Source organism: Hippoglossus hippoglossus, chromosome 12, assembly GCF_009819705.1.
Source record: "Hippoglossus hippoglossus isolate fHipHip1 chromosome 12, fHipHip1.pri, whole genome shotgun sequence".
Classification (NCBI taxonomy): Eukaryota; Metazoa; Chordata; class Actinopteri; order Pleuronectiformes; family Pleuronectidae; genus Hippoglossus; species Hippoglossus hippoglossus.
This window is the reverse complement of record NC_047162.1, coordinates 8,110,643-8,134,099: the sequence shown is the minus strand read 5'-3', so window position 1 is coordinate 8,134,099 and position 23,457 is coordinate 8,110,643. Positions and strand designations below refer to the sequence as shown.

General features: G+C 42.8%; 1 protein-coding gene across 1 annotated transcript; it reads left to right on the top strand.

The window, feature by feature from the left end:
- Positions 1–289: 289 nt before the first annotated feature.
- slc45a2 (solute carrier family 45 member 2) lies at positions 290–22,750 on the top strand. Its single transcript, XM_034602638.1, has 7 exons — positions 290–990; positions 3,828–4,004; positions 11,113–11,480; positions 13,223–13,366; positions 17,569–17,692; positions 20,036–20,241; positions 22,417–22,750. The coding sequence occupies exons 1-7, from the start codon at positions 519–521 to the stop codon at positions 22,636–22,638; spliced, it is 1,713 nt and encodes a 570-aa protein (XP_034458529.1). The 5' UTR covers positions 290–518; the 3' UTR covers positions 22,639–22,750.
- Positions 22,751–23,457: the final 707 nt, after the last annotated feature.

The following is a 23,457-nucleotide window of genomic DNA, read 5'->3' as shown; positions in this document are numbered from 1 at the left end:
GAAATGGCCTCCTGTCTAAAGGGGCAGCATCTATAGTCAATAAAACAAATGACTACCACTGTCTAATCATTACTGTTTGCAGCATCAATAACTCTTTTACAACAAACACATGTGACACACACCCGAGAGCCGCCCCTGGCCTTTACTATCGTGCTTCCAAGACAAGAGACCTCCGAGAATCTGCAAAATACACCCACTTCCCTCTCTCCTCCCCTCTCCTTCTCCTCTTCATTAAGTTCAACTTTGCTCCGCTCAGAGCTGAGTGCAGACCTTCACATGTAAAGTAAAGCCGTGTGGGCTCATTGCTCAGCTATGCAGTAGAGAGGAGGATTAGCCTCAGCTCAGCACCAGTGCGAGGATCTGGGCATTTGGCCTGTTTTTATTCATCACCTGGCTGATTCAGAGAGACACCACAACACTGTCCCTTTATTTCACCCAAATCTCCTCTTTTCTCCTTTTTTTTATTCTTCCTCTCCTCCTCCCTCTCTCCTTGCACCCCTCTTTCCCCTCTCTCATCCATGACGCTTCTCTCAGATGACCAGTCTGTGCGGCCACAGGCCTGCCAGGTGCCGGAGCCTGGCAAACACATCACCTCTTCCTTGGACCAGTACTCGACAGACCGCACTGGCTTCAAACAGGACTACATGGACAGTGGCGAGAGCGCCGTTTTTGGGGTCGTGGAGCCCCCCAGGCGCTCTCGGGGCCGCCTCATCCTTCACGGCATGGTCATGTTTGGAAGGGAATTTTGCTACGCCGTGGAGGCGGCCTTTGTCACGCCGGTGCTTCTGAGCGTGGGGCTTCCCCGCAGCCTGTACAGCCTGGTGTGGCTGCTCAGCCCCATCCTGGGCTTCTTGCTACAGCCCATCATCGGCTCGGCCAGCGACTACTGCCGCTCGTCATGGGGCCGGCGAAGGCCTTACATCGTGGTCCTGGGCATCCTCATGCTCATGGGACTCACCCTGTTCCTCAATGGAGATGCTGTCGTCTCAGGTGAGGGATCGGTTGGGATTGGGTGGGAGTGATTGGGGGAAATGAATGACTTCAAGAGCCAGACAGTGGGGGACAAAAAGGGGGGAGGTGCCGTACATTTTTTGTCCTGTCATATGAGAAAATGTGTTCCTGTTTTGGAGCCGGCTGTTGCTTTGATTGAAGGAAAATAAGAGACAATAATGAATCATTTCTTTTCATCTCGGAGAAACAGTCACATTGTAGAAGACGCTGTGGAAATTTGACAGCACTTTGGTCTCAATTCTGCTCTTGTTTGGAAATATGCAAAAAAAGAATTGTTACCTGTTTCATAAAACTCAACAAATGCAGCATTTGTTATCTTGATGTTTCTGTCAGGATACCCTCGCATAACATCGGCTTGTTTCTGCCATTGTATACCATTAAGGCTTGTGATCCTATTGGATTTTTTTCCCTCACTGATACAATGATTATAACTTTTATGTTTGTGCCCTCGAGCTTCGTCTTCTCGCCCCTGACTTTTTAAGACGCCGAACTGTACCAGCGTCTGTCCTCTCTCTGTGGGAAAAACCAGACACACCATCAGGGAAATTAAAGAAAGATTCAACTTGTTAAATGTGAGGCTGTGATGTTCTGGCAGGCTAGAACAGTTAACTTGTGACTGAAGTTAAAGTATGTGGTTGTGAGTCCGCTACAGCGCAGATAGATGGTGAGGTATGACCGGGGAAATCTCATTGTGCCTTCACTTTGAAGTAGTGGCTGATAACGTTTAAAACACCCAAACCGTTACATGGGAATGTGCCGGGCCCCCGGGCGACATCACGAGAAGCAAAAATGTGAGTCCTGAATTTTTGGAAAAGAAGATAAGTGAGTGGATTCACTGCAGAGTCGCTGTGGTGCCGTTTTGTTTCCCGCTGAGCAGCTCCGCCGGATCAACGAGGAGTTAAGTGCACATTGACATGTTTCGCCAACTTTTGATTTTCACAGTCGACAGTGTCAACTTGGGATCATGGGGTTTGAAAACACATCAGTGATATCCTGATCGTATCTTTTAATTAAAGGATAAGAGGATGAGAGAAAATTACTGGACATGATTCTAAACCATCTGAAAAGTAGTTTTAACAGCCTGCTACACATGAAAAGTAGGAATGAAATGTGCAAAGTATACTAGTTGTGATTTGAGGGCTACAACAAATTATTTTGAGACTGGCGGATATAGGATTTTTCTGAATGGGGGGCAATTAAGAGGCCAAGATTTACGCAGAGCAGCCAATTATGTCCAACATCCACACACCACTCCTGCTTCAGTAAGGTGCACGTTTAAGTCATTCCTTGCTTACTGTTGACTATATAGTTTTGAGCGACTCCCCACATCATGAATTATATTTTAAAAATTGTTCCTTGTGTATTTAAAACAGTTAGAAAGTGACATTTTCTTCTTAACTACTGACAGGAGAGAGACACTTAAGGGGCCAATCAGATCCGCCCCTGTTTTTAGTCAAATGCAGAAGTCTTAATTAAAAGCTTTGATCATAAGATAAACCTCCTTGTTTAAAAGTCACTTTTACTTTCTGAAACGTTCTGTGCTCGTTTTAGTTTCTATTAAAAAGACTTGTCTCTATCATCATCATCATCATATGGACGATAAAGTATTTCCCTCCTCCTGATGTACGCTTGATAAGCTGATTACATTCTCTGGGTTTCTGGGGGGTTGTCGTAAATGCTGCAGGAATCATGTGTGGCATAATGTTTGCATTGTTGTGGCTGCCCCTCCATCTAATCTGAGAGAAAAAGAAGAACGGCTTCTTGTTGCACATGAATTGCTCTGAGGACTTTAAATTGTATATTTCCTTTTGTTTAAAGGCTAGAAATAGGTCAGATTCCAAGTGAAAGAGTGTCAGGAGGTGCTGATGTAACTCACTGTGACTTTTCATGACTTGAAACCTACTTCATCCATCCATCCATCCAAACAACCAACGCCTTCCTGAGCTCCCAACCAACCGACCCACCCACCAACCAACTAACTAACCAACCAACTAAATAACTAACCAACCAACCGTCCATCCAAACAACCAACCAACGCCTGCCTGAGCTCCCAACCAACCAACCAACAAACCATCCATCCATCAAACAAACCAACGCCTGCCTGAGCTCCCGACCGACCCACCAACTAACTAACCAACCAACCAACTAACTAACCAACCAACCAACCAACTAACTAACTAACTAACCAACCAACCATCCATCCCCTTGGTGGTTGGATCCAATTCCAGCTGACATTGGGCGAGAGGTTACACCCAGGACAAGTCACCAGTGTATCACAGGATGGAGGCATAAAGACAAACAACCATTCACACTCACATTCACACCTACAGGATATTTAGACTCTCCAATTAACCTAAGCTTGGGTATTTGAAGAAAACCCATGCAAACTAATCACACTCTTCTATACTTCAATATAGATAGAAGTATAGATATAGAAGTATAGATATAGAAGTATAGATATAGAAGTATAGATATAGAAAATGACAAATCCGTTTTAATTTACATGTGCCTTGCAGGTGATTATATTTTTGGAGCGATCTCCAGTTCTGTTAAAGAGAACAGAGAACTCGACTGGACATCACACTCAGTCAGGCTTCTACTTTTGTCACCTGTCACAAATAATTGGTTTCTTTGTGTTGAGGGCTGTTCGTATCGTCTGTCTCTGTGCGTTTCCACTGGGACTCCTGTTCCCGGTGCTGTGGATTATTCATTCCACAGCACCTGAAAACTTTTGACACCTCTGTAAAATGAATATATTGATGCTGAGCTTATCTTGTTATTATAATCTAAATCCTCTGCTTTGTTCTGTTTTGCAGCTCTAGTGATTGACAGGGAGCAGAGGAGGGTATGGGCCATCGTGGTGGTGATGTTCGGCGTCGTGCTGTTTGACTTCGCTGCCGACTTCATCGACGGGCCCATCAAGGCCTATCTGTTTGACGTGTGCTCGCATCAGGACAAGGAGCGAGGTCTGCACTACCACGCGCTCCTAACAGGTCTGTAGTAACAGAGCTGCTGCTCCCACTCCACCACTCATTGCGTTGGTTTATTTATGATTATTTCTGCCATCGACATTTCCTCCGTGGTTGTTTCCGCTGTGCATCTTGACGATTATCCTTGAATTAATCAGCATTCATTATTTGCTTGGTGAGTGTTTCAGTGGTAATACTGCCCTGGGGGCAGCTTGTAGATGAGAGAGTGTCATTAAACTCAAGAGCAGCATATGGCAGCCGTTCTCAGAGTTCAGCTGGATCTTCTTGTGGTGTGACTGATTACATGCACGTGGGCGGAGGTAGCACACACTGTGAAGATTTCCAGAAACTGTGTTGGTGTCTGTGTGTTGGCTGCATGTCTTTCTACTTACAAGAGTCAATGAGAGGACAAAGGGCCCTTTAGTTTGGGCTTTTGTTACTTTTTTTACACAAGTTAGATGAGAGCACTGATGATGAGACCCCCTGGGAGGTCACTAGACACAGAGTGAGGGCCCGCAAGATGATTTCCAGATATTTAAATACAACTTAAAAACAATTCTTAACAGCATATTCTAGCCAAAATTATTCCATAAGCTAAAAAAAAAGCACACACGTTGAATTCAAAATAAAACTTTGCAAATAATCATCAGCCCGTTTTACAGAATGAATGATTATCGTAGTTTAAAGACTACCAAATAAATATATAAAGCATTAATCCTGTTCCTGAATAATGTGAATTGACTTAAATCTGCTGTTAAATACCTATGCATGTTAAAAGGATAAAGAGTATATGTGAGAGGACTCACTCACACAGATAATTATTACCCAGGTTCAGCTTCCCTCCTTTTTTGAAATCACTTTGACCTCCATCAGGGTTTTCACCTCTGGTTTTTTCACTTTCTTTCACATTGTGAGATGCGTCTTTTGACATTTTCACAGGTAATATTTCATGGATGTTGACGACAAAATTCAGGCACATTTGGGGATCTGATATCTATGAGTGCGTTCAATTTGGTGCAGCTTGATTGAATTGAAGGAGACTGTTGGGCCTCGGTGGAGGTATGCGCTCATGTCATAGTTATCTCGTGCTTTGGTTTAATGGTGGTCCCACATCTCACTGCTTCCAGAAACAATAGCTTTAATATGTCATTGTACACAACTGGACCTTTACCTAGTGGCAGACGAGACACGCTGGTGAAACCGGAGTACATACCAGTTCTTCTAATTGCCTCACTTATGTATTTTTCCTTGCATCATCGACCCTCCCACTAGAGAAACCAATATTTCCCTGAGGAGCGTGTAAAGATCCAAAACAGAGCTATAAGAGGGCGACAGACGCAAAAATGAAAAAAAGCAATATCTCCAGGTCAAAAAGCGGTGACACACACGTAGAAGACACCGATGAAGATGTCAAGAGAGCTTGAGGTGTAAACTTGATCACGTGACCTCTGCAGCGGAGTTAATACGTCACCTTCTGCCTCTGCCTGCTGCACCCGGCTGCTCCACCTCTCACCTGAATAATGCGGAGGATTTGTTGCTGTTGCATGTGTGAAAGGCAAACTGCGGTTAAACTCCGGACCCAATTCTCCGGCCTTTACCCGCAGGTCAAATCTGAAAACGGCTTAACTGTTTGCTCATGAACTAACAAAATCTGATAGTATGATAATATTTCCATTGCTTGCTTGCATGACAGTGAAATATATTATCTAATATGCAACATATTTTATTTATTGTTGCACTGAAACTGCCAAAACATATAGGATGTTTTTGTTTTATGAGAATGTGATAATTGTTTATCCAGGTTGTCACTGAAATCTTGCCAATACACTTATTTGTGAAATATACCCCCTCTTGGTTTTACGGCTTAGGATAAATAAACGCTTCATTTTATAATAAATCTCTCAGGGAATCACACACTCTTTCTTAAGGGACTCCTTTCATTGTGTGGGTTTAGAGAGAGAAGAATTCCCAGCGACTGTGATACAGATAAATGCCGACATGTTTTCCCGTGTTTAACCCCTCAGCCTTCCTCCCTTCATGTAGTGAGGTGGATGAATAGACTCTTAAACTGTGATGAGACACAGCAGATGTATTTTCAATTTTTGTCGAGAGCCCTGAATGCAGCTGACGTGAACACGGCATCCGGGATAATGTCAGATAATGACATTTCAGATGACCACTTGAGGACCCACCAACACCACCACTCCACCACTCCAGCCCACTTTGTTGTATAACAGCAAAATACTTCACAAGCCAAATCAGCCCCTTTTTGATATGTGAAGAGAAAACCCGAGCTGAGTTAATAATGTTACAATTAGAAAACTGAAGATCGCATAATTCTGTGATTTACACAGCCGTCATGTGGGAAAAGTCATATTTTGATATTCTCCTTTCAAACTCCATCCTCAACGGATACTGCATGTTTCAAATGAGGAGAAACCGTACAGAATTAAGAAAACATTTATTTCGTACATTGCTTGGTGTTGGTGTTTTTGGTGTGTGCACTGGCTCAGCTATCAGCAGGCACTGGGTGGTGTGAGCAGGCTGTAATCCAGCCCTGAGCTAGTCATGTGCTGCAGTCATGGGTCTGGGCTGAGAGAGAGACAGAGGCCAGGCACATGACTCCCTGCCACTGCTGGCATGTGAGGTCTGAGGAGGCAGGAGCAAGAAACCGTGGTGTGTTGCTCAGTGATTCATGTACTGTTTTTTTTCATAAGGCTAATTAATGCGCGCTGAACCCTGGGAGTAAATTCCGGTTGTGAAACACTATTAGCAATACTTGGAGTTTCACAGGCTCTGACAACAGCGTCATTGGTCAGTGACTTTCTACAGATACACGTTAAACTGGAGACAACAGATGGAACGGACGGAGAAACCACTTTCAAATTCACTACATCTGGGGGTTGTATTTGGATCTACACCAATTTGCACACACCTTGAATATTTCTCTGGATGGCATCATCAGTCGGCCCCCCCCATTTTGGTTCAAACTGAAATATTTTAACATCTATCGGATGGATTTTCATAAATCAGAACCACAATCTGAAAGACTTTGATCCTGTTACCTTTCATCTAGTGACACCCTGAGGTTGACATATTTGTGACAGTATCAATTGTTTCATCTGGCCACAATTTGAATTTGTCCAATACTTTGGTTTATGACCAAATCACTGCGAAACATAATGACTTCAACCTCTAAAACGCATTAGTAAGTAAATAAATCACCATAGTGAACTGCTGTGATATTTGCCGGAAATTCTGACTTGGTTAAGTTCACTAGTACGTTCAGCCTCATGTTAAAACTTTTGAGTTCAGAACAAAAGGCCTTTACAAGGACTGTTTATAATGTTAATATCAGCCTGGTATTTTTTTTTTTTTCACCCTATATTTTATTTTATTTATTCAAGAGCGTGGTCTCTCGGTTTGAGAGCAGGACAAAGCAAATGTAAACACATACAGTTTGAGTGCGAGCGCAGGGTTTTGAGCGAAGACATTACAAAAATCTGACTGTGAAATCATCCTGCTCTCTTACTGAAAGATCACTCTCTCGAATAAAGTGGAAAACAAACAGCAGATGCGATAGATTTAGTGATTAGTGAGATGCCGCTCAAAGCTCCTGACAGACTGCGAAGACTCTCAGAAAGTAAACAGATTGCACAATGTCATCTCCTCTACTTCTTCCTCGTTTGCAGTCGGCGTATTAACATTCACAAGCTGGTGTAAAGCGTGCTCCCTCCAGATGTTTATGATGAACCTGTGCTTTCTCAACCAATTTACCTGATGTATTTATCTGTATCTGAATTGTCGTAGGCGGGAGATTAGGAAAGAAGGACACTAGAAAATAAAATAATGATCTCCTCTATGTATCCACAGCAGGTTCAGACTAACCCACTCAAGTTCAAATTTGTGTATGCATTGCTGGCCAGTCCTGCATTGCCTTGCAAAGCAGTTAGCTCATATGCTACAAAAGTGAATAAGGCTGACTTTCAAATTCGCCTGGCGTCCTCACTGCTACAGAACTTTTGGAAATGCTGCTGCGGTTGGGCTATTGTTGGAAAACTCTGCGGCTGCATTTAGTATGGACGAGCAGAAACAGCTGGCTTCCAGATCGGGTGTTATCTTTCACAACTCAACTACCGATGCTGAATGCAAAGTTTTGCTACATCTTTCTTCCAGCTCCATCTCATCAAGAACTCCCTGCTCTTATACCTCTCTCCATTACATTCCGTGCCTCTGCAACTAAGCAACCAAATGCAGAGCGGACAACCTGAATGACCAGTGAATGGTAACATGGGTTTTCAGGTGTGTTTGAATTGACAGAGATCATTACTGATATGGAGCTAAAAAGCTTGTCTGGACAGAGATTGTGTGGATGTAGCCATAATGGTGATTCCGTATTGTCAGTTCAGTTGGATTGAACATCTCTGCACATGGTAAACAAGGCCAGAGTTATACCTGGCTACATTCACATTGAGACCACATCACTCCTATTATCCATAAGCACATTTAGCCTGATCATAGGCTCACGGATGTGCTAGTGTGAACTCTGTGTGATTGTAAAGCCAGAACTTTGGAAGTTTTGTTATTCTTCCCATTAATGTATATGAGCCACTTGGGTCGCTCCTGGGTGAAAACTGTGAGCTTCATTAGGTTTTACAGGAAACAGTTTTTGCTGCTGTTATGTGAATCTGCTAAAGTTTTGACGGCCTATTTAAATTCAGCTGCGCCCGGATCAGATTTTAAATCTCCTCCTCTCTCCTCTTCAGTCCCTCACAGTGAGTCACAGCGATGCCTCTGTTTTGCTCTGTTGCGCTGCAATATAAAAAAACGTCAGAGCTATCGTAGGGGCTGAAAGTTTTGTGCTCAAGATGACACAGAAAGACAGTGGAGACAGATCTTGAATCAATGGAGTGTGTGACGTCGCACACAAACGGAGGTTATGCGGAGGCAAGTGAAGCGGGACTTCTGAGGTGGTTATTACTTCGCCTGCCACTCGCTGAAATGTAGAAAAATAGCCTCTATTTGAGGTGACTGACTGTAGAGGCCTGTATCTGCTCAGGGGACACCAGTTTGATGAATCGCTGAACCAGTTCATCAGTCTTATCAATCAAATACATTTTCACCCCCCCCCCCCCCCCGCAAAGGTCAGGTTTTCACCCACGTTTTTTTTAACATTTTCTTCAGATTGTTTCAAAATTTCTGCCGCATTCTCCCCCGATTTTTCCACCTCTTCCCTCAATTTCTTAAACCTTGCTCCTCAATTTCTTCAACATGCTCCTTAATTCCTAAACTTTTTTTTCTCAATTCCATCAATATTTCTCTTCAATATCCTCAACATTTTGACTCAATTTCCCCTTTCCCCTAACCCCTCACCCTAACCCCTAACCCTTCTCCTCAGTGTCAACATTTCTCCTTGTTTTCTTTAACAATATTCTTTAATTTCTTCATGAGTTTGTACAATTTGGTTCAGATCATCAGAATAATTCATGCCTTCCTTTGATACTGAATGAGGGTGTTCTTTTCATCTCCTCAAACTACGAACAGATTTTTGACATGAAAATCAAGGCTCGTTGCTCAGCGTCCCTCCGTGAATTTCTCACTGCACAGGCTGTCAGTTTCTCATCTTTCCTGAAGTTATCAGGACTCGCCATTTCTTTTTCCTTTTTATATTTAGGAGAGGAGACGGTGTTGTTAATCACAGCAGGAGAGAGCAGAGACTTCTTTTCTCTCTGAAGTATGTCAGGGAGCTTTAATATCAGTGACAATCCAAATTCCTGATGGGCCACATCCACTGTCTGGATATTGCATTAAGATGCACCTCAGTGCAGTGATAAAGTCAACAAATAACACACTCTGATCCAAAATAATAATGGGTAATTCCTCATTTAATACAGATCTGAGTTGGCAGAGAAATTCTGAATTGCAGTTCACAACAAAGCTGAGTACACACAATATCACTGAAATGTTAATTCAATTTTGTAGCATTTTAGTTTAACTGTGTGATATTTGATTGTGTGGTTAATTAACAACAACAGTGAAGACGCAAAGGCCCAAAAGTATAAGCAACATTTATTAATTTCAAACCAGGAATTACTGAATGAACAGGGTTATAAAAACAAACTGTAGGGAACTGCCTGAACAAGTAATAAACGTGTCCATCCATCCATCCATTATCTATGCTGCTTATTCATCAAGGGTTGTGGGGGAGCTGGAGTCAATCCCAGCTGGAACTGGCCAAGAAGCTGTGTACACCCCGAACAGGTCACCAGCGTATCACAGGGCACACATACAGAGACAAACAATTATTCAAGCTCACATTCAAACCTATACGGGCAATTAAAAGTCTTCAGTTAAGCTGATCGGTATGTCTTTATGACCCTGAAGTACCTGGAGAAAAGATGGGAGAGTTTATGAGAGCATCAGCAATGGAGAATGTTGCAACAGTGATTAGGAGGTTTAGAAAACTACTTGTGACAGAACCCACAGCTCAATATTCACGTCATCCTGCCTCGAAAACAAATGAAGTGCTTGAACGCACAAGCACCTGTAGAAGTTATTGTTTTTTAACTGATGTGACGGTTGCGAAGGACGTTGCACGAAGTCAGCCTCAACTACACAAAAAGAACACTACAAAAACTGCAAGATAAACTTTGAGGAAGAAAACTTTGAAGAAGAAGAAGCCTGATGATTGATAGCAACAAATCCAAAAAGCAACTTCACTATATCAACTTGTATTGTTTTAGCTACATATTCCTGTTCCCTCGAAGTGGCCAAAACAATCTGTTAATCTAGTTTATCGACAGTAGGTGTATGATTATACAATAGTACTTGCCAAACACACACAAACACACACACACACTGGGGAGATCCTTTCCTTATGCTACCCCAACAACAAGACAGGTACCACCACAACAGAATTGTGATTCTACTAAACATGCCATCACACACCATGTAGCCTCAAGGCTGTGTCCCATTCAATTGACCTGAAGGAGCACACTCTCCTCTGTTTCTATTAAATACTGTATCCTGGAAGATAAAGGATGTAACAGGATCGGACGGCGTGTTTTCTCTTTGTAATAATTGCAATTTTCTATCTGCATGGGGCTTTAACCTCTGCCTCTGTGCGTTCCAGGCCTGGGCGGGGCCTTTGGTTATCTGGTGGGCGCCATGGACTGGGGTCATTCCGTGATGGGGCAGCTGCTGGGCTCCGAGTACCAAGTCATCTTCTTCTTCGCAGCGCTGACCTGGAGCATCTTCCTCACTGTGCACCTCTTCAGTATTCCAGAGCAGGCTCTGGGCAAGGACCCATCTTCCACCGACTCGTCACCTCCCAGTGCCCTGCGCACGCTGGGATCCCACAGCAATGGTTACGGAACAATGTCTAAAGAGCTCGTCTCCACCGTCGTCCCAGCGTCGGTCCCGGACCTTAGGCCGAGGTCGTTCTCTGCTCTGGGCGAGGCCAACTCTGTCACCTCCAGTGCCAAGCAGCCAAACAAAGAGGTATGCGATGTGCAGGGTGAACATGTACTCTGGATGAAAATATTTTAATTCTTCTTTAATCTCATCAATCAATTTTCTAAACTACTGCTCATCCTGGTCATAGAAATGCATTGCATGTAGAGGGAAAGGACAGAGAATGGCCGTGCAGTGTAGCAGTGTGAAGTCCTGACACAGTGATGATAGGGAGTCAACCCGAGGGGAACACAAATGTCTGTGTACATTTTCATTGCAATCCATCCAATACTTCAGACAGGAGAGACTTCAATTGAAAAATGGAAACTTTATTGCCATGGAGAATAAGAGAAGGTGAATGAGAGTTTGTTTGGTGTTGAGACCCCCTCGAGATGTCAAGGTTGAATGGGGGTCTGGCTGCAATGTGAACGAACACCTACTGGACTCCAGACACTGGCGATGGTTGATGGGACCTAGAGAACGTTGAGGAGCTGAGTGAGATGCGTGGACACTAGATATGGAGACAGGAGGTGGTTGGGGAGGAGGTGGGTCACAGTGAATCACTGAAATGACAGCTGGCGGTGGTGGCTCAGGAGGTGGAGTGGGGTTTTCTTCTGCATGCCGAAGTGCCCTTGGGCAAGATAACTGTCCCTGACGGCTGTGCCTGCAATGTATGAATGTGTTTGTGAAAGTAAATACAGACACAACTGTCCTGTGAAGGTAAATACAGACCCCTTTAGACCATTACAGTGAGAGAGAGAGAACAGATTTCAAGTTGGGCAGCAACAGCGTGATTGGCTAATTGAGATCAGGGCGGAATCTGATTGGATTGCCACAAACACCCGGCAGTCCTGATTGACCTTGCTTCATTTGTCAAGACATTTAACACAAAAAACACCAAAATGTCAAACCAATGAATCACCAAAACCATTAGGGTCCATCCTCCGGGGATCCTGAACATCTGGAAATAAGGCCAAGGCCATAGGAGCCATCCCGCTATCTCCACCACTAAAAATATTCTCAAGTTTGAAGCTGCTCACAGGTGGAAATGTGAATATTAGGGGTTTTTCAAGTTCAAGTGGTTAATGAGGCTTTTCCCTGCAGACAAAACTCCTCAAACAACCTGCTGAATCTTTCATGTCGTAATGTGGGTGTAACCCAGTGAGACAAATTCCTGCATTATGCATGGAGTTAGTCAGCGAGTACTGATGAATTACATTTTTTTATTCTGTAAACTCAATCATCAATCAATGATCCCTTCCGGCTGAGCTTCAATAAACAATATAAAGAGAAGAGTTTACCAGAGGAGTTTGTATCTCCGTCTTTAAACACGGTTTTGCCGCCTCGCCTGGATGTTAAGACTTTGATTAATCATCTCTGACAGTTCATCGTTTATCTTAGATAGTCCTTGTCCTTCTATTTAGTGCTACACAAATCCAAAATATTTTCTGGGTGATTTATGATTGATTGTTTCAAAGAGATTTATTGTCGGCATTTTAAGGTTGCCTCTTAATCCTTTATTATACTGTTTCCGAACCCTTGAGCGACATCCTCAATGTGAGTCATCTGAGATCATTCATTTGCTTTAAGATCTTGAGGGTGCAGACATGTCTTTTTTTAGCTGTCGTCAGATGTGTGATTAAGCGCCGCTTGCCGTGTAAATACCAGTAGAGTAGTAGGGGCTGGGAGATAGGGCTGATTTATCCAAATATCCATATCTGTCTAAATAATCCTGTCAGTGTTGTTGCTGTTGGCAGTGATGTGTTTGACGTTTGCGTGTCTACCCGCAGGCGCAGAAGAGGATGACATTCAGGTCGCTGATGAAAGCCATCATCAACATGCCAAGCCACTATCGCTGCCTGTGTGTCAGTCACCTACTGGGATGGACGGCCTTCCTCTGCAACATGCTCTTCTTCACCGATTTCATGGGACAGGTACGGATATCGTGTGTGTGCCTGCATAGGGTCATGCACACATTTAATAAAAAGGAGCGAAGCCATTTGTGACCAACACAAATGGCTGCTTCTGCCTGTTTGTGTTCTGTGTGAAGCTCCTAATCACTGCTCATTTTTCCACTCACTCCAAGACACTTGAAGTTAATTGCCGTCATTAGTGTCGCTGTCATTTCTGGTTCAGATTTGAGTTTTTATAATCAGTTAATCAAAAGGCATTCTGCTTGTTCCAGCCTCCAGAGTGTGGTTCCTCCACATTAGAGAGCTGAAAGAAAAATGTTGCTAGACTCATGTTCAGGTTTTACAAAAGGGATGGACTCAATGAGAGGCAGCGGAGAGAAGGGCAGGAAAAACACAATGATTTAACAACAGCTGAAAAGGTGTAAACAAGGTAAATATGTGAACTTAGTAAACTCCCAAAAGGCACCGAACTAAAGTGATTCCAGGAGGCCGTGCTCCAGAGTTCAGGGTCCACTCGGTGCAGAGGGTTGCAGGGAAGGGTGAGGCAGAGCGATGGTGCTGCTTCTGGATGGCAGAGCTGAAGAAGAGGCTGCATCCTCTTTTCCAAACGCCTCAAACAGAGACGTTTGGAATCCCTGCTGGCCCCGTTTTAGTCTGAAAACTCTAAAGTTGGAAACGATGACGCAGTCGCCCACATTCGCTTCCCGATTGGATTTTATCAGACAATCTGCCTCCTTAGCATGCACGTGCACAGGACACGGATTATTGCTGGTATGAAGCTAAAACACGTGATGATTTTGGTTTTAAAATGCCATTAAAAACAAAAACGTGTTCATGTGGATGTGGCCATGTGTTGGTGGTGCTGTACGCTGGCTGAAGGAATCCTGAACACGCTAAATTCATGTAAGGAGACAGAAAACACGTTTGAAGCCCCGCAGAAGCGTTTAACCACGAGTTTGAACGACGTTGGCGATGAGGTGAAGGTTGGATTGGTCTATATTTGGGTGGGTTGATTGGAAGTATAGAGACGTTTTGGGGGACAGGCGACCACGCACAGCCTGACACACACACACACACACACACACACACACACACACACACACACACACACACACACACACACACACACACACACACACACACACACACACACACACACATAGGCTGAGCACGTGATCATCACTTACGGTCTTTCAAATTTCACAAGGCATCTGAATTTGACATTTCAATTTGCATATTCAGTACTCTGTTTCTTTTGTTGTTCAAATTCAAATGTATTTTTTCATTAGCATAATATGTCAAGAACAACTGTACCACAATAACCTTGGGGTGTTTTGAACAGCTGTCCATAACCTCACCAAATAAATGGATCGTTATAATAGAAAGAGGCGTTATCTCAAAGAAGTAAGAGATACATAATGAGGCACAAAAAGGATTCTCTATAAAGCGGGATTGCACATGGTCTCATCTGAGTCCTTCATAGCATGCAGGTGCATTAACCAAGACATCAGTGAGATAAGCTGCTTACACTGAGGTGTTAGATGTGGCTAATCCGGAGCCTGAAGGCCTGCAGGTATAGAGGCTCTTCATCATCCTGTTGTTTCTAAATGAGATGCTGCGGTTGGGTGACTCCGTCTCTGTCTGATGAACAGGCTGAGTGCTGGTTTGCTCCAGTCCTTGATGATTCTGTGTGCCCCACTCAGACGACACAGCTGATAGATGAAGAGCTGGTCGGCTGATTAGGAGCTCAGCTCTTTCTTACAACCTTCTGGGGGGGTTTTACGGTCAGCGAGGCGGCTACCCCCCATAACCAGACAGTGACGTAGCTAGTGTGCTCAATGGTGCTGTAGAAGCTGGAGTCTCAGGCTACATCCACAGTACTACTTTTTCATTCGAAAACCCTTTAACTCTGCTTCAGATACGTAGTACGAGAAGTTTGGAAATGCAGCTGTTCCCGTTTAGAGTTTTATTCTGGAGATGTTTGGGAAAGAAGACCTGGACGCTCACAACCACTTGCTGATTGGGTGTTTTCCTTCACAACATCCTATCACACGACCCCCTTCTGGAGGAAAGAAGGCGACATTAGCCTCGGCTACCAGTGTAGAACGCAACTTGAATAATCAAATACATGCGTTGCTGACCTTCTTGTGTTTGCTAACAGCTGTTGTGCCGTTAAATTCTGCGTCTTACAATCATACAACTGCTGACATGCGTAGGAGGTGAGGGATGGACAATTTAATTTGTCAACAACCTGTCATTCTACTGGTTGGGGAATTGTGACAGACTTGTTGCACCAAAAAACCCAGGAGCAGAGGAGAAATCTGAGAGCAGATGTTTCTCATGAAGCAGCCCGAGGAGAAGAGCTGAATCTGGAGTGTTTCCATCTACTCAAATGTGCAGGTTAAATTATTTTATTTGCTTCATGTTATTGTGAAATCTTTTGGGGAAAATAAGCAATTTGAGGAATTTACCTTGAGGAATTTTCCACTAGAATTCAGATATTTCATACAATGAACAAATTATTTGTCAGCCGAACTATATGAGATGAATCATTATTTGTCGTCCCTTAACATGACTCATGAGGCAAAGTGACGCAATGAAATAAGATGAAATGTAAGTGACATGCTCCATTAATCCCTGTTTCTGTGGAGGAAGATAGGTGGGACAGGGTGGTGGTGGTGGTGGGGGGGGGGGGGGGGGGGGGGCTGCCTTTTATTATGTGTAATCCTCTGTTGACGTAAAAAAATGACAAATGCTGCAGGGTGTCACAGTGTGAATGCTGATCAAAGGATGCACTTCGCGCCGTGACGCAACACCCAATGCCGCGCTTCACCAAGACCTAATGCACCGGCTCAAAATCTGAAATTGCAGACGTTGTTATCGTGGATAAGAAATGTGTAGCAGGTGGCTCCCGTGTTGAGTTAAAGGGAATGTGCCTCCAATTGGTTAAAAAAAAGAAAGAAGCATATATCAAGAGGACGGACAATATTTATATGAGAAACTCAGTGGTTAGATGTCAGCTTTTATGATTACCTGGCTTTAAAGCAGCTGTAGTACTTTATAATATAACTTTCAGTTTATGTCCCTATAAGAATCAGGTACCAGCAAATACTGTATTTCTGGTATTTGATATAGGTTCAGTGAAAGGATTCAACACTAAAAGGGTAAAACTTGGACATTGTACATTAAACATGTTGGACAACAAACATACGGCGACTGGGAGTCTCCAACTAATGGATGCTCTGGCTTCCTCCCACAACATGCTAAGCTGCATGTTGTGGGAGGAAGCCAGAGTAAACCCATGCAAACACATGGAGAACATACAAACTTCTCAAACAATAGAACTGGTCAGCTCCCTGTGAGGCGACAGCGCTCTGTGTATTTATGAGAATAAATAATAACTTGGTTTCCACCTACGTGCACAGTAGAAAACTTTCAGCTTTGTACACTTGACAATGGTACATTTTGTTTTGTTCTCCGACATTACAAGCTGCTGCAGTGTTAGAGGTACATGGCCACTGGGGTCAGATTTAAAAAAATGTCTCCTTCTTTGCCTCAAGACAAAAAATAAATCCCTGTAGAGTGGAAGAAACCTTCTTCACCCTTCAATCCTTCTTTTTCTCTGTTACACTGCAGTAATGTATTTTTTTTTATTATTGTGGTTTCTCGTTAATATTTTCCGTTATGTTTCTTTTGTTTTGCCATTGTGTTTCCTTATTTGCTGTTGTGTTTTGCAAATCAGAAAAGCACAACAATACAAAAAACACGACAGCAAATAAGAATACACAACAAATCACAAATCTTTTTGATTTGTTGTTGTCTGTTTCTATTAACCGTTGTGTTTTTTGATTTGTTGTAGTGTTAGTAGTGTTATGTTTGTTATAGTATATGGTTTTATATATATATATATATATATATATTGTATATGCTCTTGTGTGTTCTTATTTGTTATTGCACCGCATAAACAGCAACATGCATTTTACATTACACAGTAATTTAACTCTGCTGCGACCCAGCTCTGTTTTCAACAACTAATAAAACTCAACACTAATTTCTCCTCTCCTCTAAAATATCCACTTGTTAATCCAATGTGCTGCATACTCTTGTTTACTTCCTCTGTACCAGTACCAGTATTTGAAAGTAATGACACTGGATGTAATTAGCAGGCTTTTTACTGTTTCTCCCCTGGAAATGTACACTTTCTTCTTTCCTCTTTTTTGCAGATTGTATACAAGGGAAACCCTTATGCAGAGCACAACTCGACAGCCTACACCACATATGAGAGAGGAGTGGAAGTGGGCTGCTGGGGACTGTGTATAAACGCTGTGTCGTCTGCTCTCTACTCCTGTAAGTACATGTGCAACAAGTGAACGGATGTGGAACTACCTCTATTTATATGGACATTTGCCTCAAAATATGACTTGCTCTTTATCTAATTCTCTAAAATGTAAAAATGCAATATCACTAATTTAACCCATGACATGCATGAGTGTGTTATTATTGAATATGTGATTCCAGCATGCATACTGAAGGTTGGAAAACCTTCAACAGCTATCAACATGAAGATATCTCCTCAAAAGGGAAGTGTATGGTGAAAAGAGCATCCTGATTTAGGGCTGCTTTTTCTGCCAGCCCACCTGGTAAATAGTCTAGCACGCGATGGAGGCAAAAACAAAAACAAAAACAAAAAAAATAACTATAAAACATCTCAGGATGAAAAAGATGTGTCATACGTGTAAAAGAGGCTGACAAACATGTCAACTTCGAAAGACAACGAGAATCAAGAGCTTTTGGCGATAAGATCCATACGGAGTCCATACATATGTGATGTCCCACCTCCTGCATGCTCTACCCAGATGCCACCCCCCCCCCCCCCCCCCCCCCACCTGAATGCTGTGGACATTTTCCCTTTGTTGTGAATGCATCTGAGCCAGCAGAACCTGCTGCTGCGTTCTTCATATATGAAAGACACCCCTGGAAAAGGTTCATGTCTGAAAATGGCTTTACAGCAACATTTCAGGGTGGTTGTCCAGCACCTGATGCTCAGTAGATTCAAATCTACTGACTTAACACAAAGAAAATCATTCATGTGGAGTCAGATCCTGCAGAACCTCCAGCTGTTCTGTCAGGAAGACGAATGGCTCAATATTCCCTCTGAACACCGTCCGGGTCTGATCAGCTACGGAGAAGCGTTTGTTTGAAGTCACTGATCAAAATTAGATTCAAGCTGTCCTTGGGTTCTCTTACTTTCTCCACCGGCGATGTGATTGTTTGAAGAAGACAAAAACAAGGGCCCGATATCCGCGCTATCACATTGTGTTCATGACCAATTCATACAGAAAACCAAATCATTCAAAGGGACTCACTTGATTGTTCTCGCCTTTGTGTGGGTGAGTGGCAGGAGAATGTGCGGGTGGTTGTTTCCACATTAATCATTAAAGCCACTCTTAATTAAAATCACCACATCCTGCAGTGACATCATCTGCTCCTGTGAAGGACAGCCCGATGAGCTTGTGTACGGAAACTAGATCGCTGTGTGCAACGACCACTCACCTCTCTTCTTGCATTGGGCGTACAGGCGTCAGCCAGCCATTAGCCAGCCATTAGCAGGCCGTGCTTGAATGAAACACGTTTTCCCAGAGGAGGGCTGACTTGTATTGATTGAAATCCAAACAGAAGGTCTGCTATATTGTGAAAAGTTTGGACAAATAATGAAGGCATTGATGCTGCACCTGACTGGGGAATCTGGCTCTATTTATAGTCTGGATGCTGACGTTTTTGTTGCTACTCAAGACAGTCAATTACACGTCCTGTCAGCTTTCATGCTGCAGGGACTTTAACACTTTGGCAACATCTCAGAGAGGTGCAGTGCTAAAAAAAGACCAAATCTAATATCCTGAATTAATGCATTTTGTATTTGGTGTTATTAACAATCACAGTCATCCAGGTCATCCAAGAGACATATCACATCGGTCCTGAGTGATCTGATCACAGCTCTAAGTTGTGAACACACCCAAGATGCCTTGAGGACGTATTTTAGATTTTATCACTCATACCTCTTTAAAACCAAAATAAGTGGACATATGCACTAAACTCACAAAAAAAAGGCAATTGACGCTTTTCCCATTTCCGCTACAGGAGTTTGCCCCTATTTGTTTATTTTTTTTACTGATGAATCATGTTCGATGTCATAAACTTGCCAGGAGCTGAAAAGCTCTTGCCAGAGTTGCATTTTGCACGGTACAAGAAAATAATCGCTGTTGCACGTTGCGCCGGAGATGCAAATAAAAATAAGAACACAAAGTTCATGGCTATTTACGCGCCAATGCCCGGAAGTTCAATATGTGTCGTAACGTTGTGCCAGAGAAGGTGCAGCGTCTAGACTGCCAAAATAAAGAAGAGTTAGTGAACTCTCCAGGGTGTCTTGTTTCTATCACTGTCGATCAGAGCCAGAGCAGATAGAAAACTGTGTTCACCGCAGAGTCATTTGACCTGGGAGCGAATGTTGATTGTATCCATCCATATCCCATTGCAGGAAAAAGCCAGATGTCACTTAGGCCAGTGGAAAAGAGGCTTTAGATCACATTCAGAGGTGGTCTGGGACACACGTGGCCACATCCTTTTTGCAGTGTGCAGAAAGTCCATCAAGTGAAAGTAAAAGTGACCTCCTCTGTGTTTGTGTGTTTTCAGATGTGCAGCGTTTCCTTCTCCCATACATCGGCCTGAAAGGATTATACTTCCTGGGCTACCTTGTGTTCGGTATGGGCACCAGCCTGATCGGCCTCTTCCCCAACATCATTGCCACGCTCATCCTGTGCACCGTGTTCGGTGTCATGTCCAGTACGCTCTACACCATCCCATTCAACCTCATATCAGAGTATCAGCGTGAAGAGCAGGTAAAGAGATGGGGTTTTTTTTCAAGGTTTAGATGCAAAGGATCAGAAAAAAAACATGTGCTCAAAGAGAGCTGGGCCTTCTTTCGACTAAGCCTTCTTCACTGTGACAGTGCCCTGTGGCGATTTCTTAAAAACAAACAATGTTATATTTACATTCACTGTTACCCACCAAAACTCCTCATGACTGTACATTCGCTTGTAAAGTCAACATGCATCCAACAAACAACAAACCAAGGATCCGCTGCAAGGTGCCGCAAGGGGTCAAAAGCTCAGCAGGGAACCTTTGACTTTTCACGCATGACTGTCAGTCAGTTTATTTCTAAAGGGTGTTTACTAAGGGTCAGCCTGCAGTCGAAGGTGTTGCTTCACATAACAATACAGCAAATACAAGCAAAGGGAGCCATAGAACAATGTCTACTAGAAGTGCAATGATTTGTAGATTCATTTACAACTATTTAAAAAATCAAATAATTATTTTCATAATTATCAAAGCATTTACATCCTATATAGAGGTGGCTTCAAACTAGGATTGAAAAATAACTTGTGATCATATGGGAGCAAATATCATTAGAGACACAAATTCTTGGATTAACCAAGCATTTGTTATCATATGGTATAAAAAGTGAAAGGGCATTTTTATAACACACAAAAGTTACCATTGCCTGATTGGGATATATACAGCAGGCGTGCAGGATATGCATATCCATTCCAGTGCTTTTCATTTGAATGTGCAAACACTCCTTGTACTTTTAGGGTTCAGGTTTCCCATAGGTTTCCCACAATGCAACTGGAGGCTGTCTGTCACGAGACCCTTCCGGGCTTTGAGTCTCAAACCAAAGCGGAGATTACTCTGGAAAACTCCCTCCAGAGCAACAAAAGTCATTTATTCATAATTATTTCCCCTGACTGAAGAGTAACTCATTGAGACGGCTATAATTACCTTCATGAGTAAAAAGAGTTAAGAGCCCCTATAACTCAATTTACTTTATTACACTAAGACAATTCAACCAGTGATAATGATGTTGTCCAGGAAAACAGGTTTTATATTACAGCCATCAAATGACATAATGTCGATATAATGAACGGTGTTACCATGTAAACGTCGTTGTACTACTCAAATATGTAGGTACAATGAATGAAGAAAAAAACCTTATAGAATAAACAAGTCAACATTTTTATATTTAAAAGAGAGTAAGTGGGTAAGACACAGTAGACAAAGATTTCACATGCAAACTTTTTTTTATCATGTAATGCTTCAATTTATATTTAATATTGATTATAAAATATTATGAGGTACTCTAATAATATCAGAACAAAAGGGGTGGTAACATGTCAACATAAAGATCTCTGAAACATTACTATGCAACATATACATATTTTACTATATAGCAGTACACTTTTAAAAATAGTTTTTGTCCATTCGCACGCTGAGCTCAATATACCCGTCAATATATACATCCAGATTTCAGTTTTGGTCAGAAAAGCTATAGACCAGTTTATTCCCAGTGTACTTGACACACTGGTAGCACCATACTGGAGGCTACTCTTGACTGCAAATATTTGGGCAGCAGAGGTTTGCAGGAGACGTGGTTCCCGACATAATTTGTGTAGCTCATATCTAAATCTCCCTGCCAAGTCTCTGGCATTTAACCAAGTGTGTTTTAATATCTGGAGAGTGCGGATCTGGAAGAAAATGGGTTTTTCAATTATTCCTAAAGGCCTCTGAAAAAAAGACAACTTCATTTTGCTGGATGATAACTGGAACTCATTCATTTGCCATTTTATACTAAATTACTCCCATTCAGAACATTATGGAATAATTGGCAACTTACAGCTGCTCATAATACTGCAGCAAAATGAATAATCCATATATCAAGATCATACTAAAAAAGTTCAATTAGGTTGCTGTTGAAAAATCAATAGCTGCAGAAGACAGCCTTGTTTTCAATAGCAGTTGTGATGTGTCCTCGTGTACTCACTCAATTCCTCGTTAAGCTAAATCAAGTGAGCTGGTGATGACATTCAACGTTTAATCGCCCGAAGGTGCCACTGAATCCATTTACCCAAGTACTGATTGCTTTCTGCCATGGACATCTCTGGCAATGGAGGAATTGATAACATCAGATATCGCTCTTCTTCCCCCTCCACCTGTTCTCCAATCATCTCCCCTTCCAGGAGCAGTTGGCGATGCAGGGAATCAAAGAAACTCAACGAGGCACCGGTGTGGACTGCGCGGCGCTCACCTGCATGGTCCAGCTGGCTCAGATTATCGTGGGCGCGGGGCTCGGCGCGTTGGTCAACCTGGCAGGAAGCGTAATAGTGGTGGTCCTCTCGGCCTCGTCCGTGTCTCTGTTAGGCTGCATCTTCATCGCCTTCTTCATCAGATATGTGGAATGATTCTGCTCATGTAAAATGTATTTTAAATGGTATTTGTTTTAATAAATAAAGATTCTTTATTATATCTATAAAAATGCCTTTGATGTTTTTATAGATTCCTTTAATTGGATTTAACCGGCATGCGTCATGCAACCCTCCTGATATTCTCCTGAAATTTTCCAGAAGGGCTTTATGTGAGAACCCAAATGTTCAGTTGCTCCGTACCTTTTACTTGGGGGCTGGCGGGAAAAGTTCCAGAAAATGTCCAAGTGAGCTTCAGTGAGAATACAGAAGGAATATGTCTGGAAAATCCCCAGCGAACGAGTGGGTGTGATGATGTTTCTAACACTTAACAGACGTGAACATGAAGGGGCCCGAGGAAGATGAGAGGACGGAATTTGGGAACATTTGGCGATAAGGGCCAACGCTGCTGTCAACGTCCTGCAAACAAAAACATGTGATTGAGGGAAATAGATGTGCGTTTGCCTGCCACCACATCCTCTACCCAGGTGCCACCCCTCGTCTGAATGTCCCTGACAATTTCCTGTTGTCGTTAACGTGTCTGACCCTGACGACCTCCTGCTGCGCTCTTCATATGTAAATGGGAAACTCCAGAAAATGTCCAGACCCAATTTTCGGGGACATTTTCTGGAGTTCATGTCTGAAAACAGCTGCAGGGTTTGTCACCAGTGGCAAGGCCAAAAATTATTTATTATAGATTCAAAACCTACATTCTGTTACTTCAGTTTGGTGTTTGAGCTTCACTGAGCAGAATGATGTACAGCATGTGCAGAGCTTGGAACTAAAAGGCTGTTTTTCTCTGCTGAAAGTTTTCAAATG